Below are 12,568 nucleotides of genomic sequence, written 5' to 3' on the forward strand. Positions count from 1 at the left end.
TCGCTCACAAGCCGCTGCCCATCAGTTTTAGTTACAATGCTTACACATAAAATTCCAATTATACATATTCATCCAAGAAATCCTAAAATAGTTTTTTGAAGAAGGAAATGCTAAACATACATCATGGGGGACCTACGCCTTTGTGGGTCCCCTGATCGAGCTTTCTCAAGATCTGCATGAGATGCTGTAGCAAATAATAATTTAAAAATGATGGGAAACATTAAAATAAAGATCTAAACTCTTAAGAATCACCAACCTACTGTAACTACATGGCCCAGGCTACCAGCCACACCCTGTGCCTCCCCTGCAAAAGGGCTTATAGTAAAGCTTTTCATTCATATCTTGAATTTTATTTTTGATGTAGTTGTATTGTACTGTATTGTACTGTATTGTATTGTATTGTATTGTATTGTATTGTATTGTATTGTATTGTATTTGCGGTATATTCTGTAGGTTGATTCATGGGCCGTTGAGTGTACGGCTGCCTTTTGCCTCCTGGGCATTTGGTTTGTCCTGATATTTTACTGTTGTGAGGAGCGATGGTGGTTTCTGCATTTGCCCTTCATCTGGACTGTTAGAACTACTATGGTCATGGTTATTATAAGAAGAGTATACTGGAGTAATAGTATAATTGAGAAAATAGGGAAAATTCATATCTACCAAGAAGACAATGATATTCTCACTGCCAACTGGCAGGACAGCCCGGCCTCTCTGTGTGCTGCAAAGAGCCAGCGCGGGCTCCTGCCCACAGTCCAGTGCCACCTTCTTTCCCAAACAAAGCAGCACTGAGCCCCGGTGCCCGCACTGGCCTGTGGGAGGAGAGAGAAAAACCAGAGAGAGGCTGGTGAGGCTTGAAGGAGGGACTTTATTGATTGTGTCACAGAAGACAAGGGGCCTGGACATCTGGGCTCAGAACCTTCCCCAGGAGGATGTCAACCTCTCAGAGCCCAGGACAGAGGGAGCAGGGAAGGAGGGAGGAGCCCTGAGGCTGGGCAGGGCTTGAGCACTTGGTTCCTGCAGCGCTGAGCATCCAAGGTCTTCAGGGCCCAGCTCAACAGCAGCCCCCAGACTGCTGGCCCCCGCCACAGCTGCTGCCGCCACCGCTGCCACCACAGCAGCCACTGCTTCCTCCACTGCTGCCGCAGCATCCACCATCGCCACCGCTGCTCCCACAGCAGCCGCCGCCACCACCACTGCTGCAGCAGCCCGAGCTCTGGTGTCTGCGGCGAAGGGACCTGCGGGGCCGGTGGTGGCTCAGGCAGCAGCCGCCACCTCCACCCCCAGAGCTGCAGCAGCCCCCGGAGCTGGAGCCGCAGCAGGAGGAGACCGGGGGACACTTGGGGGGACACTTGGGGGCGGGGCACTTGGGAGGGCACTTGGGGGTGCACTTGGGAGGGGGCTGGCACTGCTGCTGGCTCTGCTGGCAGGACATTTTGGAGAGGACGTCAGGAGACCTAAGGAGAGATTTGAACAGCCATGAGTGCAAGGGTCAGGCAGGTGCCTCCTCTGGGCTCCCTGTGTCCTTATTCCAAAGAGACATGCTTTAGGAATGAGATCTATGCCTGGAATTTGGAAACTGGTATAAAATCAAAGCTCTCTCTTACATTTCCCCCCTGCCTCGATGAGCAATGTCCATCTTCCTACGTGGGCTCTAATATCAGCCCCATATTAGACTTCCCAAGATCTGGAACATGGTTAGCCCCAGACTCAGAAATCTTCCTTTAGTGGACTGAACAATAAATGTTATGTTACAGCAGGTGGGAAGTCATTGTCTTAGACAACATTTATTAGAAGAAGATTAGAGGGGAAAATATTGAAGGCCCAGACTGGGCAGTTGAACTCCTATCGGTATTTTCCTTCCTCAGAGCTCACAGTACAAGTCCTCTACCACTGACCCACTCTGAGCTAGACATCCAGCCTTGATCCTGCTTCTCTCCTAGCAGACCCAGAAAGTCAGGGGAGGATGATGTTACTAACAGGATTCCACAAAGACAAGCCCAGGCTTCCATCAACAGCGGGTTGAAGTTCCCTAGTGCTGGCTCCCTCCTCCCCAGGGGCCTCTGTCCTCCTCCCACCTCCCTCTGCCTCCCTCATGCAGCCCAGCTGCCCTCAGCCCCGGGATCACTCACCTGGTCAAGAGGAGTCAGGGCGCCACTGACGAGGTGAGGACTGAAGGGCCCAGCGCAGGAGCCCTTTTATCCAGCCGCCTTCGTCCTCCTGGGAGTGAGGCACAGCCTGTGAATGCACAAATGTCACTTTCATACCTTAGCTTTGGGGTGACTCTTCTCACCCGCCCAGCCCTGGGGCTCTGGGATCTTCCTGGGCGGGAACAGGAGGAATCCCAGAAGCCAAGGATTGCTCGGATGCTTACCAGCCATTCCACTCCCGTGCATTCACCACTCGTGAATTCAATAGTTATGTATTAGCTATCTTGGGCCCGTAATTTGACCAGATATCAAGGACACGAAGATAATACACGTTGCTCACAGAGAACCTTCTAATCTAAGAGCGTGATTGGGTGCAGTGATTCATAAGTTTATGTGCCTAAGTCCCTTGAAGATCTCCCCATCTACGTCTTTCAGTCTTTCAACCTGTCTAGTCTCTGAGCTATTTAAAGCTAGGATTTTTTTTTTTTTTTTTTTTTTTTGTGTGTGTGTGTGTGTGTGTGGTACTGGGGGTGGAACCCAGAGGCTTTCTACCTCCGGGCTATACTCCCAGACCTTTTTTATATTTTATTTGGAAACAGGGTCTCACTAAGTTGCTGAAAGCCTCACTAAGTAGCTGAGGCTGGCTTCGAACCCATGCGATCCTCCTGTCTCAGCCTCCCGAGCGCAGGGATTACAAGCGTGCGCCACTGCGCCCGGCAAGGATTTTTTTTTCATGACCTCTGGTTTCCATGTGCTTCATACAGTATTTGGTATTGTGAACTTTGGAAGAATTTTCCACCTCAGCAAAGAGGTAGACTGATGATCAAATCACCAAGGCAGAGACTCAGGCCCTAACATACCAGCCTCCTGGATTTCAGAATCCCAGGGAGATGGAGCGCCATTTCTATTAATACTGGATATTGATTCCAGAGGGAGAGATGATCTGAGAGCGGAGCTACATGGGAACCAGAGCAGCTGTCTGAGTGTGTCACAGAGGAATCCCCGGGGACATAGAGGCTGAGGCCTGGGGTGGCTGGATGGCCCTGATGGGCGAGGAGCATGGGGAGGGAGGTTTGGACATCACAAGGGAGAGGGCACTTGAGGCCTGAAGGCATTCGGGGAAAGGCAGATATTATTTTGAAACTGGAGGTTCTAATAGGCTTTTGCTTCATGGGTGAAGACAGAGTCTGAAAGTACACGAGGATTATCAGAGCTGCATTATTGACCTTCTGAACATCTTTAGATAGGTGTTTATAGAGATATAAGACATAGGTGGGATTTTTTTTTTTCAGTACTGAGGATAAAACCCAGGGCCATTGTACCTCCGAGCTACATCTCCAGTTCTATTTCTTATTCTTTATTTTCAAACAGAGTCTCACTGAGTTGCAAAGGGCCTTACTCAGTAGCTGAGGCCATCTGCAAACCTCAATCTTCCTGTCTCAGCCTCCCAAATGCTAGAATTTTAAAAACTCCCACGCCCTGTTTGGGGAGTTTTTTAAATGGACATTTATTTGGCACCAACTACGAGCAAACATGGGTTACATGGTTGTACAATGTTATCACTAAATTTAGTGGGATCATTGTACAGTAGTCAGAGGCCGGCATCATGGCGCACGCTTGTAATCCCAGTACTTGGGAGGCTGAGACAGGAGGATCGGGGTTCGAAGCCAGCTTCAGCTACTTTGTGAGGCTTTCCGCAGCTTAGTGAGACCCTGTTTCCAAATAAAGAATAAAAAACAAATCAGGCTGGGAGTGTAGAATGCCCCTGGGTTCAATCCCCAGCATAATAATAATAATAACAATAATAATAATAATAATAATAATAATAATAATGTAGGGTGTTTTGTTTTTTTAAAATTCGTGTATTATATTATACACCATAGTGAGCTTCAATGTGATAAAAAAAAATGCGCACTTAGCTCTTAGGATGTTTCCATCCACATCCTACCCACTCGCTCCTCTTCCCTCTCCATACATAGTATACATATTGCCATAATATTATTTGAACAGTTTTTCTCCTATCCTTTTCCCCTAATTTCCTCCTCTAATCCCCTCCCCCTACTCTACAGACCCATTTCTGCATTATTTAAATTTCCTTAAGTTTCCTATTTTCTGTCTAGCTTCTGTATATATTAGAACACTGCCACCCTTGACTTTCTAAAACTGGCTGATTTCAGCATAATAGTCTCTAGTTCCATCCATTTTCCTGAAAATTACGTACTTATGTTCTTCTCCATGGCTGGTGTAGACTTCCGCTGTGTGTCTACACCACGTTTTTGTTATGCATTTATTTGTTGATAGGTTGATTCCATAATGTGGACATTGTGAATTGCGCTGTTAGAAACATGGATATACGTGTATCACTATGGAATTCTGATTTTAATTCTTTTGGAAACATACCGAGGAGCAGTATAGCTGGGTCATAGGTGGTTCCACTCCTAGTCTTTTGAGGGCTCTCCTTACTGAGCTCCAGTCTTCCCTCAACCCCTCCCTAGTCCCCTCTCCATCCCTTCCCACTACTCCACAGTTTTCTCTCCACATTTTTAAAGTCCCTTAGGTATGTGAGAGCTAGGGAGAAAATGGGTCATGGGAGGAACTCTAGAAGGAGATTCTAGATGAGCAAATAAGGCGACCTAACTGAGGGGATGGGAGGGGGAAAAGGGAAATTCTCTAAAGTACGTGATGTATTTTAACAAACATATCAATGTACTAAGCCAAACATGAGAAGGAGGGAGGGGGAGGGAGGGGGTGGGAATTGGGTAAGGGCTAAATGGATGATGTGCGCATGTATGTCTCTACCATCTTGCATCCCAATATGATATATGATTACAATGCACCAATAAAAAAATTAAAGTCCTTAGTCTTGTCTTTTCACTTCTTTTTTTCTAAGGTACTAAGAACTGCAAGGTAAAATCAAGTTTGAATGCTCTTTCTGAATTACAAAGCAACTTTAAATCCGGTATTTTATTTGAACCCAGAGGCATTCTACCTTCAAGCTACTCCCCCAGCCCTATTTTTTATTCTTTATTTTGAAACAGGGTCTCATTGAGTTTCAGAGGGTCTCACTAAGCAGCCGAGGCTGTCCACGAACCGCGATCCTCCTGTCTCAGCCTCCGGAATGCTGGGATTACAAGTGTGTGCCACCACGCCCTGCTCACACCTTCTTCAACTTGGTATTTTCTCCTCCCGGTAGGGAGTATAGAGCATGTGGTCCATGGATGTGTGTTTACTTAGAGAAGGAATAAGCCACGCACGAGGGGATGACAACGGAGGACAAGAGCTCATAAGTGAAGGAGGGACAGCGACAAGAGCTCATAAGTGAAGGAGGGACAGCTCCTGACATGTAAAGCCACACTCCACCCTGCCTGGGCTTTCCAGAGCATCCTTGGGGTGTTCTCGGGCTGTAAGGCCCTACGCATGGGCATGATGGAAGCCATGCTTTTAGAGGTCTGTCTTGATGGAACCGGCTTATTCAGAAGAGCTTTTGCTGTATGAACAGAGGGACATGAGGATGAAAGCGGACAGAGAATAGAAGGATGAGGAAAAAGAGAAGAGGGAACCACGTGGCCACGATGGAGATGAGAATGGTGTGTGTGTGTGTATTTGTGTATGTGTGTGTGCATGTGTGCGTGTGTGTATGCGTATGTGTGTATGTGTGTGTGCATTGCATGTGTGTATGTGTATATGCATGTGTGTTGCATGTGTGTGGTGTATATGTGTGTATGTGTGTATGTGTGTATGTGCATATGTGCGCGTGTGTATGTGCGTGTGTGTGCATGTGTGTATGTGTATATGCATGTGTGTTGCATGTGTGTGGTTATATGTGTGTATGTGTGTATGTGTGTATGCGTATGTGTGTATGTGTGTATGCATGTGTATATTGCATGTGTGTGTGGCGTATATGTGTGTATTGCGTATGTGCATGTGTGTACGTGCATGCGTGCATGTGTGTGTGTGTGCATGTGTGTGTGTGTGTGTGTGTGTGTGTGTGTGTGTGTGTGGTCCTGTCCTGGCTCCTGCTCCACCACACATCAGTCACCTGGACCAGTTCATTCAACTACTCACAATCTTGGTTTCCTCATCTGTTGCCATAGAGCTGTCACGACATTAATATTTTCTTTACTCTTGCATACAGCCACTTTTTGGGTTTCATTTAATTTAATTTGTGGCCCTGGGGGTTGAACCCAGGGGCTACCTAGGGATGTACCTCGGAGCTACATCCCTAGCTGCCCTCCTCCTGTCTCAGCCTCCCAAGTACTAGGATTATAGGCATACACCACTGCACCCAGCTATGACTGGCTTTTTAAAATAAAATACTGGATTTAAAGTTGTTTTGTAATTCAAAAAGAGCATATAGCTTAGCATGATGGTGCACACTTGTAATATCAGTATTTGGGAGGCTGAGACAGGAGGATCGCGCAGGTTCGAGGACAGCCTCAGCTACTTAGTGAGGCTCTCAGCAACTTAGTGAGACCCTGTTTCCAAATAAAATACAAAATAGGTCTGTGAGTGTAACCTGGAGGTAGAAAAGCCCCTGGGTTCCATCCCCAGGACCACAAAAATAAAAGCATGTAAAAAAAAGCATGTAAACTCGATTTTACCTTGCAGTTCTTAGTTATCATGACCAGTGGTATTTAAGAGGAAACCCAGAGTGAAAAAAAAAAAAAGCAGAATGCAAAGAGGTTGAAGGCACGATCCTCTGTCTCTTTGGTGGGAAGCAGAGGGTCCTCCCTGGGTGCAAATTCAGGCTCTTGGGGAAACAGATCACAGACTGGTTAAGAACTGAGCTCTGGAGTAAGGCTGGGAGCCAATCAGAGTTGCTCTTACATGACCTTTGGCAAGTTGTAGGGCGAGTTATTTCCCCCTTAGAAAGATCACTACACTTAGCTATGAAATAAGGACAAAAATCCTAACCCCCAACCCCACACACAATGCATGAGTTGCATTCTTCTGATGTATATGTATTGACTGTTATGTGCTAGACATCGCTCTTGGCATGGGGTATACAGGTGGGGATTAAGACATATGAGAGTCCTTTTAATTGTGTCCATGTCATCAAGAAAATCAAAGCAACTAACAAATGACTGTGTTCAATAGCAAAACAGTCCAGGAAAGAACAAGAAGTAGGGAATTAAGAGTGGGGGCAGAGCCAGGCGGCGTGGTGGCGCACGCTTGTAATCCCTGCACTTGGGAGGTGGAGACAGGAGGATCGGGCAGGTTCAAAGCCAGCCGCGCTGGTTTAAGAGACCCTGTTTCCAAATAAAAAAAGTATAAAAATAGGTCTGGGAATGTAGCCTGGAGGTAGAAGGGTTTCCAGAAACCCCAGTACCACCAAGAAAAAAAAAAAGAGTGGGGGCAGAGCCCTTTCTGAGTCAGGGTGGTCTGAGAACAGGTGTATGGATGCTTTGCATTGTAGATAGTATTTAGCTTGACACCTTCCTGTCTGAAGAATTCCAAGATACTGTCCCATGCATTGTCTCTGGTGTCTCCCAGATAATCAGAATGGATTCACACAATACAAAAAATAAAAATAAAAAAAACAAATCCCCATAATATAGACATAGAAACAGAGAAGTTTCCTTCCTTCCATCAACAAGAATATATTGAATGGCACCCTGTCCTCAACCCTGGAGACCTCAAAAGAAATAAGACTGAACTCCCGCCTCATGTATTACCCAGGCTAGAAGGTTAAGATGAACAGGTCTCCCCGCTGACCCTCCACGTGGACAAACATGCACTGGCCACGAGGATCCCTGAGGACATTACTCACCGCCCGCCTCTCTCAACCCCTGCACTGTACATACTATTCCACCCCCTCCTGTGGCCCAGCCCACCCCAACACCCATCTGTCTCACTCAGCAGACGTGCTAATCAGGTCATTGGCTCCCAGAAACTGGGTGGAGATGCTGACAGGAATGACAAGGACTGATATCTGATCATAATACCTCCCCCACCGGCTTCTGTCTCAGGCCCTGGCCCAAATTCTCCCTCCCTGCCGAGGAGCCCTGACTCCAAGACACAGCTGGGGTCTAGATGCCCACCCTCTGTGCTCCTCAAACCCGTCAAACCTCTACTCTTCCTCCAGTATCTCAGGCAGACATTCCATCGGAACTCTGAGCAAGATTCGAAAACTGAATTGCAAACTCCGAGAGTTAGGAAAGGCTTTGAGTGACTGTCTACCCCAACTTACCCATGTTACAGAGGAAGAAACTGAGGCCCATTCAGCGTGACTAAAGGAATTTGGAAGCCAGGCATGATGTCGCACACCTGCAATCCCAGTACTTGGGAGACTGAGACAGAAATTTATCTCGGAATTTCTGGCGTGAATGTAGGTTCACGGGCAGCCTCAGCAATCTAGTGAGGCTCTCAGAGATTTAGTGAGAACCTTCTTTCAAAACACACACAAAAAAATTGGGCCGGAGGTATAATTCAGAGGTAAAATACCCCTGGGTTCCATCTCCAATACCTCCCCCACAGAAAAATGAATTTGTTGCACAGGTGGGATAATAACAGACGTTAAAAAAGTTGAAAGACAAACATTCATTTGCAATTTCAAGTGCTATATTTCCATAATGCAAATTGATTAACACAGTGTCCAGTTCGTAGTGGGCCCTCAACAAATAAAGAAGAATCTTCACTGTCTTTCCCTTTAGGTTTCAAGAATAAATAGATTTGAGTAATTTTTCTTATGGGCATTTAGTAATATTGCTATATATTTATAAGTAGTGTGCGTAAAATGTAAAACTATAGGTGTATATTACTATATATTTATTGGATGATTCATAGAAATAAATGTGTATGTGTGTATTAGGCTTACATGTCAGAATTTTTTTTTTTTTTTTTTTTTTGCAGGTCTGGGGCATTCGACCTCTGAGCTGCACCTCCTGCCCTATTTTTTTATTCTTTATTTTGAAACAGGATCTCACTAAGTTGAGGCTGTCCGTGAACCGCAATCCTCCAGTCTCAGTCTCCCGAATGCTGGGATTACAGGCGTGCGCCACCACGCCCGGCACATGTCAGAATTGTTGCAGGAGCATTTTTCAAGAAGATAAGATGTCATCAATCTATCCTACCTAGGGAAGGAGGAGCTTAGAATTCTCCTTGGCAGACTTTCCTGCTCCAAAGAACTTGTGGGGAGCAGACTCACTTGACATCCCACAGAACAGTGCCCACGCCTGACAGAGGGAACTCTCCCCAGTGTCCCAGGGCTTTGGTCCCATATCCTGGGCTTGCCATTTTTTCGGTATCACCCACAGTTAATTCTCTAAGACACATCAAAGAGGAACCAGGAGTCAGAAAATCTAGATTATTTCACATAAGAAATGCTACCAAGTTGTTTTGTGTTTTTGTTTTATTTTTGTTTTTGTTTTTGTTTTGGGGTACTGGGGTTCCTGGAAGCCCTTCTACCTCCGGGCTACACTCCCAGACCTATGTTTATATTTTATTTAGAAACAGAGGGTCTCATAAGCCAGCATGGCTGGCTTCGAACCTGCGCCATCCTCCTGTCTTCGCCTCCCAAGCGCGGGGATTACAAGCGTGCGCCACCACGCCCGGCTCAAGTTGCTTTTTTTTTTTTTTTTTAATTTATGAAAAGCAGGTTAAGGCAGAACCTCTGATTAACCTACAAATGTCCTGAAATTGAATATTCCCAAGGCCACATTTCTTACCCACCGGTTTTAGAAATACTAAGTGAGCAACATGCAACGAAAGGCCCTGTCCTTGAAGACAAAGGTCACTTCATGTTGGCACCTGAGGGCACCTGCTTCATGATGTGGCCCAGGCCGTCATTCTACAGATGTGCCAACTGGACCCGAAGGTGGGGATTTACACGTGGCAAGGCTAGGAAAGAACCCCATAAACTAATATTCTTGGGGGGAAATCCTTTAGATTATCCTTTATATGCTCTAAATATGCATTTCTTTCTGCGGAGAGAGAAATAAATAATCCTTAAAGGGCACAGTGGCTTAGTACCACCTGGCTGCCTGGAACCTCTCAGCGGCTGCTCAGACGCCTCCGCTAGCATGACACTGTCCTGGACAGCATCACCAGCCCTGCTGAGATCTTCCCTTCTGCCCGTCAGCCTTCACACTCGCTGGGCTCCCTGTGCTCACACAGCCCCGGGGTACTCTGGCCTCTGCATGGAGAAGCCTCCCTGCCTCCCTCAGCGCTCTGTAATTGACTCTGACTCAACTTTCCCAGGAATGTCTTTTCTGCTGTGCTCCCCAACCAAGTAAGATCTGCCCGCCATGGAGTGCTGGGACCTCTCCACTGTTTGACCACAGATACATCCTTCTATTTTTATCAGATTATCCAAATGATCTCTCGATATCTCTCTCTCTCTCTCTCTCTCTCTCTCTCTCTCTCTCTCTCTCTCTCTCTCTCTCTCTCCTATTAAAAAAAACTCTCAAATAGCATAAATGGTAACTTAAGCAAAATCGATGTTCCAGGCCAGGCGTGGTGGCGCACACTTGTAATCCCAGCATTCGGGAGGCTGAGACAGGAGGATCCCGGTTGGCAGACAGCTTCAGCTACTTAGTGAGGCCCTTTGCAACTCAGTGAGACCCTGTTTCAAAATAAAGAATAAAAAAACGGGCTGTAGCTCAGTGGTAGAATGCCCCTGGGTTTTATTCTCAGTACCTCAAATAAAATCTAAAAAGTAAAATGGGGCTGGGAGAACACAGAAGTAGAATGCCTCTGGATTCAATCCCCAGTATTATCAAAAAAAAAAAGTACTGAACTGGGCTTTTCAAATGTCATTCTCTGCAAAGTCTAGACCACAGAGCACCTTAGGAATTAATTAGCTCTGCAAGGTTTGTGAATGAACAGTATGTAGACAATGGTCAAGACAGACACAATTCAAACTGGGTATTTTTTTTTTTAATTTTTATTTTGCGGGTCTGGGGATTGAACCCAGAGGCATTCTACCTCCGAGCTACACCCCCAGCTCTATTCTCTTGAAACAGGGTCTCACTAAGTCGTGAAAGGCCTCACAAGTTGCTGAGGCTGGCCTGGGATGACAGGCGTGCGCCGCCACGCCCGGCGTGACTTTGAATTTGACCAATCAACTTCTGCAGGGGTGAAATCCGTATGTGGGTCATGCTACTTATAAACCTCTCGGGAGATCTGTCTACAAAAGTGTCACGTGTTTGTGATAATCGCGGAATAGACCGCACTTTGGTCTCCTACACGGAGGAGCACTTGGGGGTGCAGGAAGAACACAGGTCCCCGACATGGCGGCTCCAACTCAGAGGGGGCGTCCAGCGGCTGCATCGCAGGTCTGGGGGGCTGGGATGGGGACTAGAGTATGACTTGAGGTGTCACAAGTCTTTAGGTGTTTAGAGGCGGCGGACTCCCCTAGGATAACTCTGCAGGGTGAATCATTTCGAGACACGCTATTCCTTGTTCTCGCCCATGTACTCATCCACACATTCACCAAATATATTCCCCTGTGCCGCAGATCTTGTGGGATTGTTCTGAACAGTAGTTATCTTTTTGCCCATTTTTAAAGGTGTGTGCTTTATATTATTTTATCTTATTGTTTTACTGGAAATTGAACCCAGGGGCATTCAACTCCAGGCTATATCCCAACCCCCCTTTTTTTATTATTTTTTATGTTCAAAACAAGGTCTTGATAAGTTGTTGGGGCTGCTCTTGAACCTGCGATCCTCCTGTCTCAGCCTCCCAAGTACTTGGATTACAGGCATGTGCTACCATGCCTGGCTTATTTTTATTTTGAAATAGGGTCTTGCTAAGTTTCCAAGGCTGTGACTGTACGTATTTCTAAGGCTCTTAGAGTCAAGCACAATGGCACATGCCTGTAATCCCTAGACTTGGGAGGCTGAGATAGGAGGTTCTCAGACTTGAGGCCAATCTCAACAACTTAGCAAAACCTTGTTTCAAAATAAAAAAGGAAAAGGGCTGGGGGGGGGGGGGTGTGGTTCAAAGGCAGAATGCCCCTGGGTTCCATCCCCGGTGCCAAAACATAAAAAGTCTCTTATAAACGTCTACCCCAAACCCTCCAGAGCCAGCCAAGCAAAGGAGCTCTAGCCCCTTCCTGGGTAAGCCTATCTGATGAGAAAACATCACCCACCACGTCTACCATAGGCTCAAGCACCTGTACATCGGCAGAGCCATGACCTGGTGACCATCCTGAGATTTGACGTCACAATCCCCGCATTACCTGGGAAGACACACCTGGAGGTTACCTACAGCATCCACGCCATGAGGATCTCGTGGCCAAACCCTCTACCAGAAGTAACCAGAAAGCAGGAAAGAGGCAGCCCCAGGCCCCAAGCTCTAGCCTTAGTCCTGCTAACTTGCATGGAGAAGTTTACCCACAGCCTTCTAGAAGGCATGGCGCCCCAGGCTGGGAGACCACGCATGGTTCATTTTAAATCTCATGTTCATTTTAATTCTCTCCT

The 12,568-nt window shown here is 46.7% G+C and overlaps 1 protein-coding gene across 1 annotated transcript; it reads right to left on the minus strand.

Moving 5' to 3' along the window:
- Window positions 1-1,051: 1,051 nt before the first annotated feature.
- On the minus strand, window positions 1,052-1,432 carry LOC308260564 (uncharacterized protein; the record flags this gene model as incomplete). The annotated part of the gene is made up of 1 exon (XM_080691951.1): window positions 1,052-1,432. The coding sequence occupies one exon, from the start codon at window positions 1,430-1,432 to the stop codon at window positions 1,052-1,054; it is 381 nt and encodes a 126-aa protein (XP_080548077.1).
- Window positions 1,433-12,568: the final 11,136 nt, after the last annotated feature.

The sequence above is a fragment of the Muscardinus avellanarius genome (genome assembly GCF_963383645.1).
Source record: "Muscardinus avellanarius genome assembly, chromosome: 3".
NCBI lineage: Eukaryota > Metazoa > Chordata > Mammalia > Rodentia > Gliridae > Muscardinus > Muscardinus avellanarius.